This window comes from Theropithecus gelada, chromosome 4 (genome assembly GCF_003255815.1).
Source record: "Theropithecus gelada isolate Dixy chromosome 4, Tgel_1.0, whole genome shotgun sequence".
NCBI lineage: Eukaryota > Metazoa > Chordata > Mammalia > Primates > Cercopithecidae > Theropithecus > Theropithecus gelada.
Genome location: NC_037671.1, coordinates 71,392,811 through 71,419,703, shown reverse-complemented (window position 1 = coordinate 71,419,703; position 26,893 = coordinate 71,392,811). Strand labels below are relative to the sequence as shown.

Here is a 26,893-nt window from a genome sequence, read left to right as displayed (position 1 = left end):
TAAAAATGCTTATTTGGGAATAGTGCATCTGATTTCTATGGTTTTGCATTTCAGTACTGGAACAGATAATTATACTTTATGTTCTAGGGTACACGTGCATAACGTGCAGGTTTGTTACATATGCATGCATGTGCCATAATACACCAACATGGCACATGTATACATATGTAACAAACCTGCACGTTGTGCACGTGTACCCTAGAACTTAAAGTATAATAAAAAAGAAAAAAGGAAAAAAAAAAAAGACTGCTGTGACAGAGCTAGCCAAAGGATGATTTCCCTTCCACAGTGTGAAATTGTTTCTAGGAAGGAGCTGTCCAGCAAGGGACTGACTATCCCAGGAGCCTGGCATCTAGGTGAGACTGTATCCTAGTTCTTGCCACTGTTGAAACACAGTGCTACTCTTAAAGCCACCGTTGAAACACAGTGCTACTTGTTAAAGATGACAGAGCCGCTGTCAGCCTGGTCCCGTGAGTGCATACATGAACCAGGGACATTAAGAAAATAATTCTGCTCAAGAAAATAACTTTACCATATTTTTGAAATTTATTATCCTCCAAAGCAACGAATGAGTCTTAACATGCAAGTAAACTTGGGAAAGTGAGAATTTGTTCTAAAATCATATTAAAGTATAAAATCACTGTTATTTAAAGTGTGGTCTGAAAATCACATGGGGACTGTTTGATGCTAGCCAGTGAGGGATAAGGAGGTTGCCCTGGAATGTAGATCAACTATATCACCAAGCACACTGTTTAGTTCAGCTGACTTTTTTTTTTAAATAGGGAAACTGTTTGCTGAAGGAAACAATGTGTTGATTTATATTCTGACATACACACCTGAGTTTGTCATGGACCAGTACTTTGAGTAGCCTTGCTATAAATGACCCATATTAGAACTGCTATTGAAAGCAAGTTTATTTTATTCTTTAAACCAACGTAACATATGGACATACTAAAAAAAATGAATAGCATATAAAGGAGGCATAGACTGAAAAGAAAAAAAGTTTCTTTTCTCAGAACACTCATACACTGTTGGTGGGAATGTAAATTAGTTCTGCCACTGTGGAAAGTAGTTTGGAGATTTCTCAAAGAACTAAGAATAGAACTGCCATTTGACCCAGGAATTGCATTACTGGGTATATATCCAAGGAAAGTAAATCATTCTACTAAAAAGACACATGCACCTGTATGTTCATTGTAGCACTATTCACAATAGCAAAGACATGGAATCAACCTAGGTGCCCATTGATGGTGAACTAGATAAAATGTGGTACATGTATATCATGGAATGCTACATAACCATAAAAAGAATGAACTTATGTCATTTGCAGCAACATGAATGCAGCTGGAGGCCATTATCCTAAGTGAACTAATGCAGAAACAGAACACCAAATACTGCATGTTCTCACTTATAAGGGGGAGTTAAACACTGGGTACACGCAGACCTAAAGATGGGAACAATAGACACTGGGGACCATACGAGGGTGATGAGAGGAAAGGGAAGGCAAGCATTGAGAAACTACTATTGGGTACTGTGCTCACTACCTGGATGATGGGTACAATACACCCCAAACCTCAGCATACACAACACAGCCTTGCCTATGTACCCACTGAATCTGAAAGAAAAGTTGAGAAGAATAAAGAAAAAACTTCTTCTCTCCTTCATCTCACAGGTCACTCAAGTTCTTCTCCCCAAATTAATCACTATAACCAATTTGTTGTGTATCCAGAAAATATCATGGGTATAACTGCATATATAAGTATACACTTATAAAATGTACACAAACAGAATTACAGTATGCACACTCTTTGGTGCCTTGCTTTTTCATTCAATAATATATCTTAGAAATATCTATATATTAGCAAATATAGACATATTTCATTCTATTTGAGGACTGTGTAGTATAGGTATTCCATTGTGTATGTGTATCATCATGTAAGTAACTAGCTAGTCTCTGTGGATGTATAACATGTTTCTAGTTTTTTAATATTACAAAAAATATTTCAATGAATAGAATTATACATTAAGAAAATTGTTTACTTTTGAGAGTATATAACATGGAATCTCTATGTCAAAAGGAATGTACATATGAAATGTTTACAGATGTTGCCAATTTTCCCTTCAAAAAGATGGTGCCTCTATATATTATTTTCCAAATGAATATGAGGATACTTTTTCTCTACCTCCACATGGGAGCTATTATTTAATGGTAACACTTTAGCCAAGCTGATAAGTGAATAAAATTACTTAAATTTGAAGTGCTTAATTTATGAGTGTGGGTGAACTTTCTTCCCTAAAGAATTATATCACAGAAGTCCAGCTGAGGTAAACAAATTACAGGCAGAACACCCAAGGAAATGGACCGAGAACTGAAAAGCCAATGGGAAAAAAAGAGTTCTCCCTCATGGACGTAAAGGTTCTCATTTCTGTTTCTCTCTGCATATTTGCATGCTTTCTGTCTCTCTCTCTCGATCATTTTTTTTCTTCTGCTGAACAGGCACATGTCAAAGACGATAATGCTCCACAGCACCAGAGTTCAAGCAAAACAGAAAGGTTGATATTTTTATGTCAGATTCCTAAAATGAGAAACTGATTGGTCCAATTGGTCTACGGTAACACACAGTATCATGAACATGGACATAGGGTCTGTCACCTGCCCACTGTGGCTTCAGGAGTAAGAGAAAGAGCGTGAGTGGTGGATTACAAATATACTTGAAAGGCCATCTATTGCAGGGATTTCCTGCAATAGTTGTACAGAATGTTGACTCATCACCTAGGATTGTTCTGCCTCTTATATATTTTTAAAAATTTTTAAATTATTTAACTTTTTTGTGGGTAAGTAGTAGTTGTATGTATTTATGGGGTATATGGGATGTTTTGATACAGGCATGCCATGTGAAATAAGCACATCATGAAGAATGGGGTATCTATTCCCTCAAGCATTTATCCTTTGAGTTACAAACAATCCAGTTACATTCTTTAGGTTATTTTAAAATATATAATTACATTATTATTTACTATGACCACTCTATTGTGCTATCAAATAGTCTTATTCATTATTTCTATTTTTTGTGCCCATTAACCATCCCCACCTTCTCCCAACCCCTCACTGGTGCTTATATGTTAATCTTCAATATCACATCCTATCACAGCCCATCTCCCTAGCTTTTTTTCACTTCCTAACTACCATTACAAATACGCTCTTCAAATGTAATATATGCTCTTCATATGCTATTTGACACTTCTCCTTCCTCCCTCCTCATTATTTTCTTCACCCACACCTCTTGTTCAAATGTACAAATTGTCACTTCCAAGGTCTAAAAATTATACATGACAATGGTGAGTGTATTCAATCATCATCTTTCTTTGCTGTGCAACAGACTCTGAGCACTGCCAGAAAATGTTCTTAACGCAAATGGATTGTACAGAGGATGAAGGTTTTAAAACTTTTATGTTTCATGTTGGGCAAGACAACCCCGTGCCTCATCCTTATTCACAATATTTTCTCAAGCCAAACTTTCAGCCTCTTCTTGAGTCTCTGACTCTAGGAAACCACCACTTTGTTACAGGGTGGTCTCTCTTAAACATGCACCCACTCATATCCTTTCTTTTGCTTAAAATAACTAAGAACTCATTTCTACACTAATTCGCCAAGTCAAAAGTCCTCAGCATTTTGTACAAGACCCTTCATGGAGTGTCTCCTACTTACCTCCTGCCATGATACATTTCCATATGCACCTCCTATTTCAGCCACACAAGTCACGGAGATATCTCACGAAGCCCCAGTCTCTCTCACAGTACTCTGTCTTTGCACTTCGCATTTCATCGTTTTTGAATGTCATCTCTTCCTTCCTGTGTGTGATGGGCTTCTCCTCAGCCCCTCTGTACGGTCCACGGGTAACCTACTCAGAGAAGCCCTTCTGCCTTCCCTCCACTCCCAGACCACACTTACCCTATTAGAGTTAGGTTATTTCTCTTCTCTTCCACCCAGAGTGTCCTTTATTTATTTCTCTACTCCCTGTCTAGTCCCCATCCTACAACTATGCACCCTAGAGTGCAAAGTTTACATCTCAAAACCTGAAAAATAACAACTATCCCAACAATACTCAGTAAATGTTTATAGAATGGATGGACAGATGGGCTTATAATATGAAGAACAGGACATTCAGTTTAGTTAATTGGGGGAGTTGGAGACAAGTCAGGGTGCCTATTACTCAGTATGTAATATTCTGCTCTCCGGTTTGGTAATTTCACTAAAATCAGTAACCTAAAACCAACAACAAAAAGTCATAGCCTGCTTAAAAGAGAGGAACAACCTTTCCTCAAGTTTGCTATTTCAACAATAATTTAAGAAAATCATCTTTTTACTACCTGTAGGTGTCACATGGGACTGACATTGTGGTGTCTCTACCTTCTGCCTTCCTTCATTCCCAGTAAGGAAATAAGGGAGATATGCTGACATTTTGATAGAGTGGAAATCAATACCAATATTCTCAGCATTACCTACAGAGACAGAGAGTTTTCCAGGCTGGCAGGCTTTACTGCAACTTCTGAAGGTGTTAACATGTCAAGAGAAAGACTGTGTTAACCAGAGCGAGCAGAACCTTACAGAAGCAAAGGGAAAAAGGCAGATACAAAGGAGACTGCAGGTCTGCATTTCACAAGCAGCTGGGATGTTTGTTAGAAATGTTGATGACCGGCCCTACCTCCATCCTAGTAAATCAGAATATCTGGGAATGGAGCCCACAAATTTGAATTTAGCAAGCTTCTTGGATGTTTTTTCAGCCCATTAACTTGTGGAAATACTAATTCAGATATGACTTTCTCCAGAGCTGAAGGGGGAAGTGCCTCACTATGGAGAAATGAGTATACCAGGCTGAGTAAATCAGCCTAATGCCCTTTAAACTATCAGATCACAAGTCCTACTTTCCCTATTTTGATTTCATATTTACAGCATAATCTCTGACAATTTAGTTTCCATGCAACTTAACCTACTGGAGGAAATTGCGCAGGTAAAGCTCATATGGATTTTGATCCTTTTTACGATCATTTTTATGATGTCTTCATTGCAAATTTACAAATTATCAATGGTTGTTCCATTTAATAATGTCTCATGAGTTTTTTTCCTGTGAATTGAAACTCCGAGTCTGATCAATTAGCTGGTAATTATTGAGCTATATTGAGCTTGTGAACATACAGAGCTGGAGATAGACCCTGGATTACCACTGTGTGTGTCTTTCTTGTGGAGCATTCCTGGCCTCCTCCTAACATCTTTTCTACCCTACCCCCAACTGTCTCATCTTTCTCAAACACATAATGAATTTATGGTGGCTTTATCTGAAGAAATCAATACTCACAAAACATCTACCCATGTTGTACTATTTTACAGAGTAGGGTTAAAAATCATGCTCCTTAATAAATTCAAAGACAGAATCTACCTTCTATCTTTCCTGTAGGGGTAAGGCCCAACTCTGAAAGAATAATGTTTAACTAGGGGTGATTTTGCCTGGTGATTTTAACCACGAGACATTTGACAAGGTCTGGTGATATTTTTGGTCCTCACAACTGCAAGATGCTATTGGCATCTAGTGGAAGGTGCCAGGGATGCTGCTAAATGCCTTAAAACACACAAGACATCTCCCTACAAAATATTATTGGAATTATTGGGTACAGTGGTAGATGGGACTCCTCTGTACCTTCTGCTCGAATTTTATACTGCTCTAAAAAGTGAAATCTATTAAAAATTATCTAGCCCCAAATGTCAATAGTACCAAGGTTGAGAAACCCTGCCCCGAAGGAAGCCATGTGAGTTCTTTCCTACTTCTGAACCTACTTTCAATTTTTATGACAATGTTAGCTATTGTAAAGGAGAGCAATTCTGTGTACATATGCTTCCAAAGTGAGTTCAAATGTACATTTCTTTTTTTTTCAAATCAGAAGATGATGCTATACTTTAGTAACATATGCTGCACAACATCACCCTCAAGATGAAGCCATTTAGCTATACCACAAATATGAGCCATGCTGAGGTGAGAATGAAATTCACTTTTAAATGAACACACTTATGCCAACAGAGGTAAACTAAATTAGAAGTATGCGATGAGAAATTTGGTCTCAGAATTTGGCTATGAGGGATGACCTACTTTGTGGGGGGCGGGGGGGGGTTCGTTTTTGATTTCCAGAATCTGTGTGTTTCCCTCATCACATGAGTCTTCCATACCCACACATCTTGTGGACCATATGGTGCTCTTTTGGAATGACTTTCATTTGATTTTCTCCTTTTTAGAGAATTTTTTTTTTTTTTTTAATTTTCACTCTGTCAGAAAGTGCAGAGGTCCTCGAGGAAGGGTCTTTTGTCAAAATGCTCTTCTTAGTAGTAGCGACCTCTGATGATTCCACTAGGATTCTTAGCAGAATAATATATCTTCTGAAACAAACAAACAAACAAAACAGAAGTATACCGTACTGGTGAAGCTTAGAAAAGCATTTTATATAACTTGTTTGGAGGAAGGAAAGAACCCACTCTTCATTTGGGGTTAGGACTTCGTTAGCTTTCTCATGGGGAAAATTCACAGATTTCTTTTCGGCAGGGGTTGTGTGATGGGGAAAATGGACAAGCACGGAGGTGAGTTAGGGGTTAAGGATGGGAGAATACAAACATCACTTACTGAGGAGTTACTGAGTGCAGACCTCAGGGCCATGGAAGAAAGACACTTGACAAAGTCACTTGTGACCTGAGATGTTCAGCACTGAGAAAGATGAGAGAAAAATGGCTCACTACTTCTTACAAGGACCAACCCAAATATGAGGGAACTTCAAAAAATTCATGGAAAAAATGGAATTAAAAGACAAAAATTGCAAACTTTATTTTTCAACATAAGCCCCATCAAGTTCAAGACACTTTTGAAAGTGTCTTGATATCAGCCATGATATCAAGAATGACTAAATGATATCAGCCATTTAGTCCATCCCTAAAGAAATGAGAGTTAGGAATGTAGCCAAGTCAATGCCAACTTTTTTTTTACATTAGAAACTGAAGAAAAATGATGCCTTTTAAAGATGTGTTAAATATTAGGGAACAAAAATAAGTCAGAAGAATTTAAATCAAGACTGTAAGGTGAAAGCCTAATGATTTTCCATCAAAACTTTCTCAAAATCGCCCTTGTTTGATGAAAGGAATGAGCAAGAGCATTGTCATGGAGGAGGCAGACTCTCCGGTGAAGCTTTCCCAGGAGTTTTTCTTCTAAAGCTTGGCAAACTTCCTTAAAACACACTCATAACAAGCAGATGTTATTGTTTTTGCACCACCCCCCTGCCCCAGCTCGGGGAAAGTCAACACACAAAATGCCTTCAGCATCCACCAAAACTGCCATGACCTTTGTTCTTGGCTAATCTACTTTTGCTTTGACTGGACCTCTTCCACCTCTTCGTAGCCATTGCTTTGATTGTGCTTGTCTTCAGGATCATACTAGTAAAGCCATGTTTGTCTCCTGTTACAATTCTTCAAAGAAATGCTTCAGGGTATTGATGCTACTTGTTTTAAATTTCCATTGAAAACTCTGCTTTTTTCTGTAGCTCAACTGGGCACAACGTTTTTGGCACTTTGCAAATGGAAAGTTTGCTCTGCTTTAATTTTTAGGTAGGAATTGTGTAAGCTGAACAAATTAAGATGCCTGTGGTGTTGGGCTATTGTTTCTGCTGTTAATTGTTGGTCCTTTTCAATTAGGACACAAACAAGATCGATTTTTTTCCTTGCAAGTATATGTGGATGGTATACCACTGTGAGCTTCATCTTCAACATTATCTCATTCCCTCTTGAAATGAGTTTTTCATTTGTAAACTGCTGATTTATTTGGGACGTTTTCCCCATAAACTTTCATAGAGCATTATTTGTTTCATCATTCTTCCACCCAAGTTTTACCATAAATTGATGTTCATGCTTGCTTTAATTTTAGCAGAGTTCATGTTGCTCTGATTGAGGCTCTTTTGAAACTCATATCTTATCCTTCTTAGTGGCTCAAACTAGATGCTGTTGAGGCAAGTTATAAAAAGCACAAGTATATTTTGGTGCAAAAAATTTTAAAATCCATGCACTTTTTCAGAATATTTGTTTTCCATAAACTTTTAAACTATCTGTTAGTATTGAAAATGCAAACAGGACAGCAGGAGAGACTCACGATTAATTAAATACAATTAAGGAGTGGAACTTACTGTACCAAAACAGAACCTGCTCACTTCCCAGAAAGCCTGCCCAGACTTTTAGTTTTCCACTCATTGGTCTTCTTCTTTAATTGTAATTCTTTAGCTTCAGTGTAACACTCATTTGCAGATGAAGCTGGGCTGAAGCACCATTTTCTTCTGGCAGGATAAGACCTCTGTGTTGTCTGTTACGTTTATTGTCTGCTTAAGAACTTTCCACCATTGTATCTGCCTACAAAATCCACAATTGGTGAAACTCCTGTTTGGTAAGTTGCTTTTCAGTAGAAATACAATCATAGCCATTATCTGTAGGATGGCACCTTCTCTACTGTTTAGAATTTTGGATTAGTGGAAGAGTTTTCCCAGTTGATAGTTTGCTATCACCCACCCAAAGACAGACAGCCTTTTAGCCAATTTCAACATGCTGTTGCAGGCAGAGAAACAAATCTGAAATCCAGGAAAACTAAAAAGCAATTTAAATCTCTTCTGCAATGGCTCACACCAGTGTCAAAAAGGGTTTATATTCATATCACAGAGGAAGTAACTTTAAAGCCTCTTTCCCCCTATCTCTCTGATTCTTTATTCAGGCATACAAGCTGCTGGGAAATTTCTCTTCTCTCTCCTCCAAAACTCTATAAACCAAGTCCATGTTAGGTTGAGTACCTCCTACCATCTTTCTTGGTCTTTTAAGCTGTCTATCAAATGCTGTTCTTCTGTTCTAATCTAGATTGGTCTAGACTTTCAAAACATTTTTCAGTTTTCCTTTATATCCATTACATGGACAAACAAAATTGGCACCTGCCAGGCAATGAGAATTTGCTACTTTTGAAAGTTATTTTAAAGATAAAAGCATAGCAAATCCATACTTTCCTCCACAAAATCACATGTACGTGCTTACAGTGACAAGGTACTCTACACTCTGTTCTTTTTGAAGAGAAAAAGACAATTAATTCTCATGTCAAATTGTTAAAAGTATGTCTACACAGGATTAATATTTTGGTGGCCCAGGGCGGAAAAATGCATTTTAGCAAATTGCTTAGAAAGAGTGATTCCATTCTATGAATAGGTTCTTGAGGTTCTCATTGGTACTGACTGTCAAAGCTGTAGAGTTTCTTTCTTTCTTGATGTCTTAATGTAACTAATTTCTAGACAGAAAGGAAGGCATGTCCAGGCTTCTCTCAAAAAAGATCGTCTTGTTAATTCTTTCATGAGTTAATCCTGTGGGTGATTAGCAATTCAGGAGCAGGTGTTCAATTGAGCCTTTGGAGGACCTAGGCCCTTTTCAACTCAGAGGGAGTCCTAGACTGGCTAGGATTTTAGAGATAATAGCAGAACCAAGGGCTGAAAGCCTATGATGGGAGGCATTCTTTCTCACCAACCGGGGAGAAGAACAGAGTGCCTTGCTATTATGTGTGTGTGTGTGTGTGTGTGTGCGCGTTTGTGTGCACATGTTGTATGTATGTATTTTGTAAAGTACAGATTCACTTACCCTTTTTTTTGGATGGAGTTTTGCTTTTGTGGCCCAGGCTAGAGTGCAAATGTGCGATCTAGGCTCACTGTAACCTCTGCCTCCCGGGCTTGAGTGATTCTCCTGCCTCAGTCTCCCCAGTAGCTAGAATTACAGGTGTGCATCACCACACTCGGCTATTTTTTGTATTTTTAGTAGAGATGGGGTTTCACCATGTTGGCCAGGCTGATCTCAAACTCCTGACCTCAGGTAATTTGCCTGCCTCAAGTCTCCCAAAGTGTTGGGATTACAGCCACTGCGGCTGGCCTGCTTACTCTTATTACTGAAATCACAAAATTTGAAAGTGCTAAATTAAGTGATACATTTAGTACTGTAGGAGTTCAGGGATCTGGGAGATAAAAGCAAGTTGTGTTAGTTCTGGGGACAAATCAGGCCTTGAATGAGACAGGGAGAACTAAAGACTGTATCATAATATCTTTTTTACATACTTTCAATTTTTAAAATTTGAATAAAAGTATGCAAATATTAAAAATGGGCCGGGTGCAGTGGCTCACACTTGTAATCCCAGCACTTTGGGAAGCTGAGGCGGGCAGATCACGAGGTCAGGAGTTGGAGACCAGCCTGGCCAACACAGTGAAATCCCATCTCTACTAAAAATACAAAAATTAGCTGGGCAAGGTGGCAGACGCCTGCAATCCCAGCTACTCGGGAGGCTGAAGCAGGAGAATCACTTGAACCTGGCAGGCAGAGGTTGTAGCAAGCCGAGGTCGTGCCACTGCACTCTAGCCTGGGCGACAGAGCTAGACTCTGTCTCAAAATAAAAAAATTCTCTTTTCTGCATTTTTATGAATCTTCCATAACTGGTACATAATTTATCTTACAATGGGAGAATAAAATCTAAATTATACTTAAAACAACATAGTGATTGAGAGCTGAAGCTGGGCTGTGCAGCCAGGTTACCTGTATTCAAATCCTGGTCCACTATTCAGGCTGTTACACCTCAGGCAAGTTGCCAGTCTTCTTTTTGGCTCAGTTTTTCTATCAACTGTGGGTACTAACAGTACTTACCTCCTGGATTTATTGTGAGTGATAAATAAATTAACACATCTAAAATACTTGGAGAAGTGTTTGACCTAAAGATCATCCTCGGTACACATTAGGCAGGAGGAAGATAAGAGGAGGAAGAAGAGGAGGAAGATTCTATTCATCTAAAATCCTAGCACTAACAGCCCAATGAATGAAGGTTTTTTCCTCTTAATGCCTATTTTGGCAGCTAACGGATAAATTGCATTGAAAGAAATCAAGACTGCAATTTCTAGATCCATTTACTAGATTTATCAAGATAATTTACAATTACTAGGTCATGCAAATTTTATGTTTATTAGTGTTTATAGAGATTGTAATAAGGATTGAAAAATCAAAGCTTAAATAAAACTTAGAGTCCCATATATTTACAATAAAGTCATATCATTTCATAGATATTTTTGTTGAACTATGTGTTTTTCTTTCGCATAAATGTATTATGGACACTTTGAGTTTAGGGTAGACCCTGGCTGCTATTTCAGAATCAACCTATCAATTAAACTGACCCAAGAACAATTTTTTTTTACAATTATAATTCATCTTTTATTTTTATATTTATTTTAGAAGCATTTATTTCTGTATTCCAATTATAAAGGGAATATTGAACATTTAGCATCACAGGTTGTTAATAATCAAAAGAAATAAAGGAATGGCCTCCAGAAACTATTTATAGATGTTCATTATAGAGAATTTGGAAGCTATTGAAAAGAGCACCTGTAATCCCATCATGGAGAGATATTCTTTTAGTATGTTGGCGTGTTGTTTTCCACTATTTTTTTTTCCTGAAAAGTGACTCTAATATTTTGATAATTTATCAATAGATTCTTTAATATTTTGAACATTTGGTTATAAAGTATAATCATCTGTAAATATAAACAGTAGTTAACCTTTTCTGACTGCAAACGTGCCAGCAAAGTGTTTTTTTGTTTTTCTGTTTGTTTGTTTGTTTGTTTTGCTGTGGGCATTTAATCATTGTGACCCCTAATAGGCTAGTGTCCCTTTTAACAGTTAAAAGGGACAAATAACTGAAATAGTGACTTGGTGGATGTAAAATCCACCTGCTCTTATGAATAGTTTCTAGAGGTTATCCTTTCCTTTCCTTTCCTTTCCTTTCCTTTCCTTTCCTTTCCTTTCCTTTCCTTTCCTTTCCTTTCCTTTCCTTTCCTTTCCTTTCCTTTCCTTTCTTCCGTGCTTCCTTCTTTTTCTTTCATTCATTCTTTCTCCTTCACTTCTTACCCCAGGACATTTGAAAATGTACAATATTCTTAGGTGACAACTTTTCTGGGGTTTTAAGTATTTTTTTTTATCATGAACATAAAATATTAGCACTAAATTAGCAGATACTTTTTCTGTTGACAAATAAGATGACTCCCTGTTCTAACACCAAATAGGTCTGTTCCTCACAAAATGGTAGGCCTTCCGTTAGCCTTATATTTAGATTTAAAAATTTATTTTATTTATTTATTGTGCTATTATCCACATATTGAACATAACTTTAACAATGAAACATATGAGTTAAAAAAAGAGTGTATAATATTTATTAATAGGGCACTTAAATTAAACAGTATTCTTCTAACCCCACTCCTAAATAATTAAAAGCATTCTGAAAGACATTCATATTATTCTCAATTGCCATTTGGGATTGTTGGTTTCCCACATTTCTTTAAAAATCAAATAATTATTTCTGGAATTATATCATACAGCTCTACCACCTGCTGGTCATAAACAGTGTAGTCATGCACAATTCTTCCTGTCACTGATGCACACTCTGACAATTTTAACAACTGGCTGTTATCCTCTCTCTTCCAACTCCTGCCGTAACCTTGGAGAAATTTAATTTCCAAAGGAAATAAACCATCCCATCTGTAGATGAAGCTCAGTTTCATGATCATTTTAAAACAAAGTATCTTTATCTTGTTTTCAATCAATATTTCTGTTAAGTTAGAAATGATAACTTTGTTATTCTCCTCTACAACCACACCCTTCTCTTCCTCTACTCCTTCAGTTACTTCCATTACATTTTCTCTTTAATTAGCTGAGAACTCTAGGTCTTTGATTGCTCTCTTTAATTCCAATTGATAAATTTTCTACTGGCTTTTCTTCTTCCCCTTACGGCTTAAATACTATGGTCAAACCATTTCTACTATTCTTTTAGTAGAAATGACTAAAAGTCTTAATGACTCAAAGTCTTGTCTACTTGTGTTTCTGTCCTATCTGATATGTGGAGCCACACTTCTGCATTAATCATCTACCTTTTCTCTTCCTGCATGAAGAGTTGGGAAGCCTGCTAAAGATTAAATAGAAGTCTCAAAACTTTTCAGATTGGAATTTGTACAAATGTATGCTTTCCAACGTCAGCTGAGCCTTTCAATTCCTTGTTCTTGGAAAGATTACTTTCCCACATCCCACCACTCTTTTCAACTCAACACCTACTTCAACTCAAGTCCCTTACCCCATCCTTCTTGGCAGATGGCCTTGTCTCCTACTTCCCAGTGAAGAGAAACTAACAAGCTCCCTCATCTTCCTTCTTCCTTATTTACCCCTTCACAAGAACAGGTGTTTTCTTTCTAAAACTATTCCTTTTAAAACACTCCTCGTTTCTCTAAAGATTTGTCATCAATTCTTTTATCTTTTCAATTCTTAAATAAATGTGCATTCCCCCACTAGTAAATATAATCATGTCAATTTCTTCTATGCTGTTATTAAAGTATATAATTTATGCTTTTTATGATTTTCTATTTTTTCCAGACTTACTATCTATTGCTTTTGTTACCAGATACAAAACAAAACAATGCAATATAACGTACTCTCTCTCTCTGGACAAACTTCTTCAAAGAATGATGCTATTCTGTACTCACTATTTCTATTTTCTCACCTCTGGTTTGTTCAGTCCCATCCTACTATCTCTCTCTCACACGATGCCAGCCCATTGCTCACATAGTCACCAATAATTTTCTAAATAACAGATATAATAACACCTCCTTCTCCTTTTTCTTACTTGTCCTCCTCATGTCATGAGTCACTGCTTACAGTTCCAGGGTTTTCTTCTTCTCTTACTCTACATGGTCTCCCTGGGTGATAGCATCCACATCCATGGCTTTCAGGGATGCAGTCACACTAATGACATCCAGTGATGGTGTGTCTCTTGAACTCCCAAATGAGATCTCAAGTCTCCATTGAGTATCTCCTCCTGGGTATGTTGTGCAGGCATCGGGCATCTCAAATACAAAAGGTCTGGAACAGAACTAATCTCTCCCCACTCCAAACCTTCTCTTCCTTCTTTGTTTTCTATCTTGATGACTCGTATTGGCATTACCCTATACTCCAAGCTACGAGAGTCGTTCTAGTTTATTTCATTTGCTTCCCATGTCCAATTATTTACCATGTTGTGTTGCTTCTGATTAACAAATATATGTAACATATTTTCTATGCCGTTTCCCCTAAATCTTGACTGTTCCATATTGGCACAGAACAATTGCTTTCTAACGCTCTTTGGTAAGTGACTGCTTGATTCACAGATGTAATTAACAATTCCAATAGGCAGAACTCTTAATGGCCATGTCTTGGTTAGCTAACCTATCACCTGAACATGAATGATTGATCCAAGCTGGGAAAAGCAGATTCTTTTTCCCGGAGATGGGAGTTATTAATTCTTGGAATAGAGGGACAAGAGTTGGTAGAACTGAGATACATTAATGACATCTTTTTAGGTAGACTGTCCATGACTTCTGCAACTCCCACGATTCTGTCTGTAGTCTTAGTTACTTAATAATTTCTTCAGCTAAATGAGATAACACTTTGCAACAAATTCCTTTTCTTTGTTAAATTTTGTCCGTTTGTTCCTGCTGCTTGAAACCAAAACATCCTGAACTACACCCGAAGTTTTCTAACACTGCCATTGGAGTTATCGTTCTGAAATAACAGGTGGGTTTTATTTCCCTTCTTAAATTATTTAAGAGAGACTCAGTCGCCTCGTGTATAAACCCAGTTTCCATAGCTAAGCACAAAAGGGCCTTCACAATCTGGGTTCTTCCTTCCTAGTGTTATCTTCCAATGCTTCCTTGTGTGTAGCAGGAATTCCAGTCCCATTGCTTGTGATTATGGGATCTTTGGTGTGCTTCAAGCGGTTGAGCCTTGCCCACCCGTGCCTCCCTCTCGGCTTAGTTTCATGTGCCTCCTTTCCTTTGTGATGCATCCTCTCACTCAGCTCTCCTGACGCCCTTAGGCACAGTCAGCACTCTCTTCTACTCTGCTCCTACAGTACCTTCTATATACTTCTGCAAGTGTTTACAATGCTGCAGTGTAAATATTGGCTTGTAAGTCTATTATCCTATTAAACCGGAAGCTCCTTGATGATGAAGACTCTCGGGTCATGTCTGGCCAAGGAGACCAGGTGCTTCTGGAGGCACCATCATGGGAGGGAGAATGATAGGATGTAGGGGACCATTAGAAAATTTAGGAAGCATGGTGCTTTTTTAAGCCTCTCAGACAGCTTCTATAATGAGGTACACCCTGAGAGAAGAGCATATCATGACCTCATGAATGGAAATAAAACAGAAGGACGGAGATGTTTGAATTGAAACTGAAAGTGGGACCTTCCTCATTTAGAGGTACAAGATTGACAAAACAGATAGAAGAAAACCTCTGTCCACGTCAGCATGGAGACAACAACAATGCAAGAGCCTGTGGCATTAGCATAGGGGATGTGAGGAGTACTGGGATGGCAGCTTAGGGACACATGGGAGACCTAACAGCGATGTCTGAATCACAATGGCCAAGTCTCGCTGATTTAGTGACTAGACACCAGAAGATCTTCACTGTCACTGGGTCTTGTTCATAACCATTGCTGAATTGGCTAAGGATAAGATCCAAATATCGCACAGATGATTTGAAAACAATGATAATAGTTGTTTGGACTTGACTTCTGTTGTGTAAATGTTGCAAGAGGATGGTCAAGGATATTGAACAGATGAGTTTGGTGAGTTGGTCTGAGTGCATGTGAGTGTGAGCATGTGGCTAAGGAGTCAAGGAACAGAACTCGCTCAACAGAGGTGAATGAAAATGTAAACCTGGCAATTGTCAAAATGTTGTACAGCCTTAAAACTTTTAAAATGTTGTCACTTTAATATGCCCTTAGGTTTCTACCTTTTTCTTTCTTTCTTTCTTTCTCTTTCTTTCTTTCTTTCTTTCTTTCTTTCTTTCTTTCTTTCTTTCTTTCTTTCTTTCTTTCTTCTCTTTCTTCTCTCTCTCCCTCCCTTCCTTCCTTCCTTCCTTCCTTCCTTCCTTCCTTCCTTCCTTCCTTCCTTCCTTCCTTCCTTCCTTCCTTCCTTCCTTCCTTCCTTCCTTCCTTCCTTCCTTCCTTTCACCAGGGTCTCACTGTCTCCCAGGCTGGAGTGCAGTGGCACAATCATAGCTCACTGCAGCCTCGACCTCCTGGGCTGGGATCTTCCCACCTCAGCTACTCGAGTAACTGGGACTACAGTGTGTGCCACCATGCCCAGCTAATTTTTATTATTTTTTCTTTTTTAGTTTTTCTAGAGATGGAGTCTCACTGTGTTGCTCAGGCTGGTCTCAAACTCTTGGGCACAAGCAGTCTTCCTGTCTTGGTCTCCCAAAGTGTTGGGATTACAGGCATGAGCCACCATGCCCAACCAGCCTTTGCTTTTTTTTTTTTTTTGAATGACTATCTGTTAAGTAAACAGTGATAATGAAGTAAAATAAAGTTTTCCCAAAGCTTTTGGTATTAAATCTGTTTTAAAAACTCACTTAACTGTGAAATTTTACTTTGTTTTTATTTAATTTTTTAATTTCTTGGGTATTTTTCTGTCCTGGCCAACTATCTTTGCTTTTGTTTTTTTGTTTGTTTGTTTGTTGGTTGGTTGGTTTTTTTGTTTTGTTTTTGTTTTTTTTTTTTTGCTTAGGCCGATGTTTTCTGCTTTATCAGAGTTATTATAACCACCATTTTAATGTTCCTGCTGCAAATGAAAACCCCAAGTCATGGTTATCTTGTGAAAATCATGTGCTAGATTTGTTGATGAAAGGAAAAGTGTTTTTATGAGTCCAGTATAGATGTACTCCCGTTATTTAGCATCTTAATACTTACTAACTGTGAATTTGGTTTTGGCAGAATACACTGTCACCTTTAAGAACATTTCAGTAGGGGCTGGTGGTTATGCGACTGGCATTATTTTCTCCATGATTACATTGATCAAAACTGAATACATTAAAATTAAACAATTATAATGTTCACCATTACTCTATTACATAAAAGGTAAAATGAGATTTCTGATCACTTATCTTCCCACAATCTGGGTAGTAAATAGAAAAATATTGGTGCATTTTAATATAGCAAGTTCACTAGAGCAGATTTCTAGCTCATTCGTTGTCTATTGGAAACCTGTACCTAGTAGAAGTTAAAACAATTTAAATGCATTATAACCAGATTGTAGTAAGTGCATAGAAGTCATAAGAAAAGCCAACACTTTAGGATTTCAATAGTAACAGAGATTAGGTAGCTACAGAGGAAATGAAACATGAACTCCACAAAGACATGGACTATTCTGCAGAATATGCTCACCCTAATCGGGACTAGATTTAGATCCAGTAACTTGTGCTTAGTGCCTTGCAGGAGCTCTGCTGGCCTTCCCATCGGCAGGCACTTTCGCCTCCGTCCCAATTCCCAAGTTCTCCATTTCCCTGGAATTTCGAAAATACTAGCCTTTCCCCACAGTCCAATTCAGTCGTGTCTCAACTGTGATGGATTAGCATCTTGATGATTTCCCTCCCATCTGGATTACTTCACTAATTGGTGAATTGTGTGTAACTAGCTCTTAAGGATATACAACGCAACATTGCTTAGTACTATGGCATGTTGTCTACATCTTTATTCTTTATGTAGGTTGTGAACTTCGGGGAGCAGCAACATGTTTCAGACTTTTGTAGTGTCCACTCCAAGAAAATTCTGAGCATGTGTTCAGCACATTCTTGTTACTTAAGTCACAGTTTCCCACAGGCTTGCTAAAAAGGAGGGAAGAACATACTGAGGAGATGACCTGGACTTACTAATTGAAATTTCCCTGCAGAATGGGCTGTTTATCGCTCGTGCAATTCATTTGTCAACACTTGAATTCATATGAATTTTCAGGGAATTAAAAAGAAACGGTAAGTGGACATAGTGGTGGAGAATCAGCAGAAAAGAATTCTGCGTGGACTTCCATTAATTCTGGTTACTTTTCCTTATGAAAGTTCTGCCTGTCCCTAAATATGATTTGTAAGCTGCTAGGTACTCAGTGGTATATGAAAGCATAGCTTCTTTTGACAGCTGACTACCAGTGCATTAAATTTGCAATATGTTTCTATTTTTCCTTCTTTTTGGCCAAAGCAAATAGTTGTTATTGTCTCTATTTCCTGTAACTGTTATTGCTGCCATTAATCTCTCCAATGAATTTAACTGGGAGGCATAAATCTATCCCTAATTCCAGATAAGAAAGGCACTCAAAGAAATATACAGATACTTAAACAAAAAAATAATGCGGTGTTAAGCTGAGCTATATTCTTTAGTAAAATCTTTTTTTTTGTATTGATTTTTTAAATCTCTGAGATAAGTGAACATCGTAAGGGCTAAAGTAGTTATATTATTCAGACACATTTAAAAATTCAAATATATAAATGAATGTCACAATGAGCACATTCAGAGATGATATGGCCAATATATATAAAGCAGTAGGCCTGGAAGAAATGGCTGATGAATATTATTTGGGAATATATCATAGCATGCCCACAATCTGCAAGCTGTCACATGTGGATACACTGACTTTTGTCTGCCATCCTCAAGCTAGTTTTTTCTCCTCCAGCTTGTTTGAGAATGGACTTTTGTTTGAGAAGAAATAAATGTGTATTATTTCACCTGAGAGTAACTAGTTACATTTTCAAAACCAGATCCTGACTTATACCGTTTTGAGAGACTGGTATATATGTGGAAAGTTTTAAGAAAGTAAATAAATTAACACTGATGGTAATTCTAGGCTACCAAAATTCATTTTATGTTATTTAACATGTATTAAGCACTTGGTTTATGCCAGACATTGACAAAATGCTTTTACAAGCATATTACATAACAAATCTTTAATGGGTGCCCACCATATGCCAGGAATTATTTTATTTCTTTCTCATGATAACTCCACAAAATAAGAGCTATTCTTATGCATATTTTCTGATAAGAAAACTGAGATTTTCAAGCTTGATGAAATTACTCATGGTAAAATAATTAGAAAGTGGCAGAGCCAGAATTCTGAATCCAGAGCCCAAGCTCTTAAATCAGATGCCATATTGCCTCATATAATGCATCAAACCTGGAATTAGGAAGATAAATTGCAGTGCATAAATTTGTTCTTACATATGGGAAGAACAAGGAGATAAGCGAGAGCTAGGCAAAGAGAAATGAGAATCCAGTCATTCCTCTTCACAAATTATACCTTTTTGCTATATTTAGATAAAATTTTCAGAGTTTCATTTGTTTTGTTTACTTATCTTTTTCTCATTCTACCTTAACTCATGATGTGCTGGTAAGTTTTTAACAACTATTTTTTGGAATAAAAATCCCTGGCCTGTAACATTTGCCAGTTTCTGCAGTGTAGGTAATCACACCATGGGTGATTTCACGCTATCAGTGTGAGTTGGGAGGGATATGGATATTCGGATTAATGAAGCCTAAAAGATCAACACAAGATTAATGAAAGATTAATGAGGCCCAAGCAAGATCAATACAAAGAAGGAATACTCCAAGGCCCATTATAGTCAATTTGTCAAAAGTCAAAGACAAAGAGAGACTCTTGAAAACAGCAATAGACAAGAGACTTGTCACATGTAAGGAAACCCCTATAAGCCTATAAGAAATTTTTCAACAGAAACCTTGCTAGCCAGGAGGGAGTAGGGATGATATGTTCAAAGTGCCAGAAGAAAAATAATACCAATAAACAATACTATGCCTGGCAAAGCTGTAGTCAGAAATGAAGAGCTAAAGACATGCCCAGGCAAACAAATGTTGAGGAGGTCATTACCACTGGACATACCTTACAAGAAATGATAAAGGTCGTTCTTCATGTTGAAATTAAAGCATGCTCATTAACAACATGAAGACATATGAAATTTTAAAACCCAATGGTAAAGGTAAATATATGGTCAAAATCAGAATACTCTAATACTGTAACGGTAGTGTGTAAATCACTTACATTTCTAACATAAAGGTCAAAAGACAAAATTATTAAAAGTAATCATAGCCACAATAATTTTAGGGGAACAATATAAAAAGATGTGAATTATGACATAAAAACATAAAATAGGCAGGGGGAGCAAAAACGTAAAGGTTTTATACGTGATTATTGTTGTTATTAGCTTAAAATAACGTTTTATAATCATAAAAATAATCTGATATAACGCCAAATGTTCTGTGTAAGCCTCACAGGAAGACTTATCCACCAACAGCTCTTGTAAGCTGGCTTCAGAATGTCACACTGTTTATAACCTGCCACAATGGAGCATTCACTTAGTAGTTGAAAAAGTGATAAATTCCAGAAGAAAACTGTTTTGAGGGTTGAGAGATTTGGAATCTATGCTGTTTTTTTTTGGTTCATTGAGCTCATTCCTGAAAAAAGTCTAGAGAAATGAAGCAATTCTCCCTGGTAGATTTTATGGTATTCCATTAAAAACCTTGGAGGGTCCGAATAGTTTATCAGGTTATGAGCTGATCCCAAAGTTTTCAAGTTGAAAGCAATGAGTTTATCCAACTGAATATCCAGAAGGGAGAGATAGACCTTTGACACTGGTGCTGGATAATTTGCTGAATTAATTCTCCAATTAGAGCCTTTAGCATCTATTGTTAGGGAGGAACAAGTCATGAAAATAGGGAATAAAATTTTCCTAGAAAATCATCTATGAAAAACTATAACTTATAATGTATATTCAGCGTTCCCGGGGAGAGCTGGTCCTGGGAAAAGTGCCATGCCACTGCTGGCCTCGGTGTTCTGGCACAGCACTGTTCCGCTGGAAGAAACTGCTCTCTGCAGAAGCTTTCATCTCTCTGCGCTTACACTGCTGGAACACTCAGCCAGCCAAGAAAGGGTGTAGGCACAAGAAGCATAGATACCCTGAGGTGATGCCTATGGGTAGGGGAGGTAATCCCTGAGCTACTGAAATTCACCCAGGCCCCATCCCCTAACTGTAATAAAAACCCAAAGTACTTGCTCCGCTTTTGACTCAAGCCATTCCAGAAGAGCTTGAATAACCGCCATGTTCTCCCTAGAGTTTCATTATATGAGTAATATTCATACCCTCTGGGTGCATGTATAACACCATCAGTCCTGATACCCAAACTAACATTGAATGGGGAATTGATCCTTCCCTAACAGGGCACCCACAGAACACTAAAAACAAGACTGTTTGTATCATCTAAAAGAGACCAGAAAACCTATAGAATTCATGCAATCACATGAGGGAGAATCTTAGACTTTCTTACTGGCTTCTGGGTGAGGTACAAGGGGAAGGAAGAAGAGTGGGGCCTGAAAGCTGCCAGTGATTAAAATCAAAATGAAGTCATCACGTTTAGGTATTAAAATAGTCAAGTACACTTGTGCTCCAACTTTTTAATATGTAGAATATTGGGGTAGTGTACAAATAGATGATAACCATTCGTGCTGGGTGATAAGGACCATGGATGTTCATTATACTATTCTATTTTCATATGTTCAAAAATTTCTATAAGTTTTTAAAAAGTCAAGTCCAGTCTTGCTATGATTTGGTTTGTCTCTGCCAAAGATCATGCTGAAATTTGATCTCCACTGTGGAAGCTAGTGGGAGGTGTTTGGGTTATTGGGCAGATCTTACGAGTAGATTAATGGTCTCCTGTGGGGGCAAATGAGTTCTTCCTCTTGCAGGAATTGATTATTTCCTGAGAGAAAGTCGTTAAAAAGAGTCTGGCTTCCTCATTTCCAATCTTTTCCTTCCTCCCACCATCTCATCTCTTTGCACATGCCAGCTCCCCTTCCACTTTCTGCCATGAGTTTAAGCAGCATGAGGCCCTCACCAGATGCAGCTGCCTGATCTTGAACTTTCCAGTTGCCAGAAGCACGAGCTAAAGAAATCTCTTTTCTTGTAAACTCCCAAGTCTCAGGAATTCTGTTATAGCAACATAAAAAGGACGAAGATAAATCTAATATAAAAACTTCAATTTCTCATGCAAGTGAAGCTTCTCTCTTTTTGCCAATATGAGCATAATTCAAGCTCAAAACCTGTAGTAGAGATTGGGCCACATGATCAGATGATCAGTTTCTTTTCCATTTTCACAAATTTCTCAATTCCTCTTGTCTCTGTGTTGCATCTGAATGCCCAGGGTTGTGTTGAAAGCTGGGGAAAGAAGGAAGGAAATGAGAAAGTTGTTATCTAGCAGTGGTTGCCCTCATGGTTGTGAGAGGTGCTGAAATACTGAGTTTGGGGGCATTTACTTTTGTGGTTTCACACTGACTTTCTGAATCCTTCCACTCAAGACTTGCTGCAGCCCTAATTCTTATGTGAAGTAATTCAATCCCTGATCGGCCATGTATAACCACCCCCTGCCCACCTCCATTTCCTCTAACTGGATACCTCTATTATCTTTCCACCAAAGATGTCTCACTTATGGAAGAAAACCCTCTAGAGCAGAGCTGTATCGATGTAATTCAAGACCAGTGATTTGGAATGCATCCATCAGCTCAAGGGATACCCATAATGGGAGTGATGCTTCCTCATAGTGAGGGAGCACTCTTTATTTTCTCTGCCTCGAGGTAAACTGTGGTCTACCTGCATCCTTCCCGCTTGACCAGAGGAGGGTCAGATTCTAGACCTTATGTGCCCACACCCAGCAGTGACGTGATCAGTAAGAACTGAGAGGCCGTCGGGCCTTCAGGTTGCTGCAGCTTGCAAAAATCCCTAGGGAACAGGTAGTCAGTCTCCTCAGTCTTGGCAAGTGCCTGCTCACCTCAGAAGGGGCTCTTGAGGTGCTTTTCTCACTAAGCTTGTTGCGGGGGGTGGGGGCAATGGGGGACAGCCCTCTTTTGTTACCTCAAAGGGTGATACTCTGTACTCTGGAAATCTCCCCAGAGAAAAATCTCAACTCTCGATCTTCCCGCAGCCAATTTCCTTTGTTTGTAGATACCCTAGATGAAGAGTGTTGGTTTAAAGGTGACCAAACTGTGTTTTGGCTTACCCCTCAGCAAGGTTTGCCTAGCTGCTCTGGCATCTCCTTTTAGACTGTGCAGATAATTAACACCCTTCCTTATCAGCTTTGGAGCCTCCGCCAAAATTCTAAAACAACAGGGAATTCACACTTAGCTCTTCTTGCATTTGGAATCATTTTAAGGCAATGTTACTCGTGACATTTCAGGAAAAAATGCAAATATATTACAAAGTGTTGTTGGTTGTTATGTAAAACCTCTTAGGAGGCAATAAAAATATATTTTGGGTGATAAACAACAAACATGATAGGTACCCAGCAGTGATTGACATGGAATATTATGGGAAAAGGCTCATAATTTGCATCTAAAAATTATTAGACTCAAATGATTTTAAAGACCAAGGGCCAAAGAAATCAATGGGAGTTGGGGAAAAGGTGACCTGTTACTACTCCACCTAAACGACCTAGAAAAATCTGTGTTTTATTGAATCGTGATACAGAGCACACTGTTTTTTATACTAGATACAGAAATTGAGGCCAGAGATGAAACGATTAGAGGGGAAGATGCCAGTGCCTAGCACTTAACAATGTCCAAACAGAAAATGCAGAACCTAGGAAAGGCCTGGGGTTGCTTAGGGACAAGAGATGAAACTGAGACATGGACCCACTCGCTGTCATTCTTATTTTAAAAGGCTTTTACATCAGTTTACATATAGCTCCTATCTTGTATTGATTAAGATAAATAGCATTTTATAAAATGGTTGTTTAAAAATTTCATTTTATAGGGGTGTGTGTGTGTGTATGTGTGTGTGTATATATGCATATAATCCTTCTTAAGTTCTGCTTTCCAGCCATGATCCCACAACCACTTAGTTGTGGGGTTGGCAGAGGTTCTTTTCAGTGCCATCTGGACGGGGATGTTCAGTTGAATCTGGAGATCACAGGATGAGGTGAAGCATCTGCATTCCCTTCACCCTCCTGGTGATGCGTTAGAAGGTACTTGGCACAAAGGATCGATTTACATGGAAGCGAAAATTTAAGGTGAGAAATGAGAGGCCCTTAAAGACCAGCTCTTTGCTTTCAGACTGTGCTCAACAGAGCATGCAGGGGCTGCTCCAGGGACCCAGGCAGGGCAGGGCCTGCGGTGGGAGTGTTTTCATCGCCTCAATCACCAGTCAGTCCATGGATTTAAAAAATCTCTTTTTCATGTTCATCTTCTTATTTGCAAATAATAATAATAGCAGTAATATTAGTAATCATGATGCTTAATACCCCGATAGGGTTCAACTCTCCCACGTCCTAGGTGAGGAGAGCTGTTCTGAGTGGATAAATGACTCGGCCAAGCTTGTGGCAGGGCCCAGGTAGGGATCCAGGCCTCCTGACCACCCTCAGCCTAGTCATGTGCAATTCTGCAGACTGGGCTCCTCCCCAGGGATTCTGCTGCCCTGAACACCCGCCTTCCATTCCCCTTGCAATGCAGAGACCTACAGGAGCTGCACCCTCTGAGGCGAGCAGGCGGCTGTGTTAGTCATTCTTCCTTCATGCTGTCTTAATCCCTCTGAATGTCCGCAAAAGCCAGGAATAAGCAACAGAGTCACTTCCAAACTAATCTCTCCCATGTGCTGTCTTTTTTTGTCTTGCTTCCTTTGTGGATCTGTCACTGAATAATTCTCCTGAGCCTGCTCAGATTACACTGAATCCCTGTGCCTGTATCGAGGAAAAACAAGAGAGCAAAGCTACCTCTGTGCACATGGATATGTGACTTCGGCCTTTTGACATTACACAAATGGATTCAAATTGAGATCTTTCCCGTTGAGGAGTGAACTCCAGAGGCAGAGAAGAGGGAATTGTGAAACAGTTCAGGATTCTTCTGTTTCACTTACTAGGTCCTTATATAGAAATCAATACAACATGTGTGCCAATCAAATGAGATAACGTCTGTGAACAGTTTGAACCATTTATTAACTCTAAGGGGCAAACAAAAACGAGTCTCTAAACCTCTAGTGGGGGTGGTACTGGGCTTCCTGATAAATGGGTTCTAGTGCTGGCTCTGTCACCAACGAGGAGCTTAAAAGGTTATTTTACCTGTCTAGACCTAGTTACTTCCTCTATAAAATGAGTAGTTCCTTCCGGCTTTAGCATTTTAGGATTCACTTACATTTTGGGAGTTAAACTGAATTTCTGGCACTACTATTTTGGAAGGTTGATTTTGACCTAAGCATATGCAATGCTAAATATAATGCTTTAACTGCATTTCTGTCTGTTTATGGCTTCTTTTTCTAAGCCAAGATAAGCCTGTTTGGTTCAAAGCTAGACAGCCTGAGTGTGCTGAGCACGTTCAGACTGTACTGTTTATAATTGCAGCCTTTCTGGAATTGTCTATGGAAAGCAGCAAGAATCTCAAGCAGGGCTGTCGTCTTAATAACTGGATAACTGCAAAGGTAGAGGTTGCATTAACTGACGAAAATGAATGAATATTTGAGCTGAAGTATCTCTATTTACACAGATCCCATCAGCTACAGAACATTCCGGAGGGAAGGAAATTCAGCTGGATAAACACCATACGATAAAAGTTAACAAGCTTTGGAACTGTGACTTTCTTTAACTTTAAATTAAACTACACACTTTATTTACATTTCACCAGTTATACAACTAATGTATTTTTCTGTCCCAAGGTGCAACTCAGGATCTTACATTGCCTTTAGTTATCACTTCTCTTTGTTCTCATTTAATCTGTGACAGGCCTTCAATCTTTCCTTGTCTTTCATGACCTTGAAAGTTTTGGAGAGTGAGTGTCAAGTTATTGTAATATTTTCTATTGCTGCATAAAACTACCAAAAATTTAGAGGATGAAAACAACACAAATTTATTATCTCACAGCCTTCATGGAACTGTGGCTTCCAAAAAGCTGTTAGGAGGAAGTAGGCCATCCCTGGACTGGAGAAATTGTGTTCTGTGGATGTTACCAAGATGTCCAATTAAAATGAACACTGACGGGGCATCGACAAGACCATGGTCTTACGACAGCTGAAAAACACAGTAACTGGAGAACTGTTACTGCCACATATGCCTGTTAAACAATAGGGTCCGGGAAAGCTCATCTGAAGAGGACACAGAGCCTCCTTGGCAGCAAATACTACAAATTGGCAATCAGGAGGCTCCCGCCCCTCAGAGCACCTGCTGATTGGCTCTAACCGTGGTCTCCAGTAACTGGTGGTTGTGAAGTAACTACAACATTTCTTCCTGGGCTGTCAAATGACTCATAGATAGCTTCTCCAGGCCATAGAGAGTCTTCTACCTCTAAAGACATATCACCCTATTTACAGAATTAGAAAAGCCACCAAGAAATAGAAAGTGCAGACCTCATCCTTAAAATGTTATTTAATCATGAGTTTAATGGAAAGAATACACGTTTCTCTCCTCTCTTTATCCCTGACAAGCTAGTGGCCATGGGCAGCGGGTGGGTGGGGAGAGTGTGGATAGGTAAGGAGACTCAAAGGCATCCCAACCTGTCTTAAATAGGGAAGAAAAACTGAAATGTTTTTGTGAATTTTAGTTGACAAGCAGAGAGTAAGAACCTCTGTATGGTTCTTTGTAGTTTTCAAACAATCCTTCACTTTTACTACCTTCTTTAACAGTTGTGGCAAAGACGTCAAATGACTTATGCAAATCTCACAATGGATTGTTGGCAGGTTGTGAAGAGAAAGTCAACTGACCAGACAGAATCCTTTCTTCTCTTGGGTAACACTTTTCCAGGTTCTTTAACCTTTTAAAGGGAGTGGTTTTGCAATGATATTCAAATTATGCTTAAATTTGGGCAGCTCCTTAGGCTTTTAAGTGAAACACTTTATATAATGAAAATAACACCTATAATGAGCATGATAGTATTGATAATAAAGATGATGGTGATAATTCATTAGGCATTACGTGTTGGGAAC

At 38.5% G+C, this 26,893-nt stretch overlaps 1 protein-coding gene across 1 annotated transcript in view; it reads left to right on the top strand.

Moving 5' to 3' along the window:
* The window catches only part of LOC112622604 (HORMA domain-containing protein 1-like), a 163,218-nt gene extending 137,789 nt beyond the window's left edge, over positions 1 to 25,429 (top strand). Inside the window, 1 exon segment of the mRNA XM_025382346.1 lies at positions 25,240 to 25,429. Coding sequence (XP_025238131.1) covers positions 25,240 to 25,429 — 190 coding nt within the window.
* The last annotated feature ends 1,464 nt before the right edge of the window (positions 25,430 to 26,893 follow it).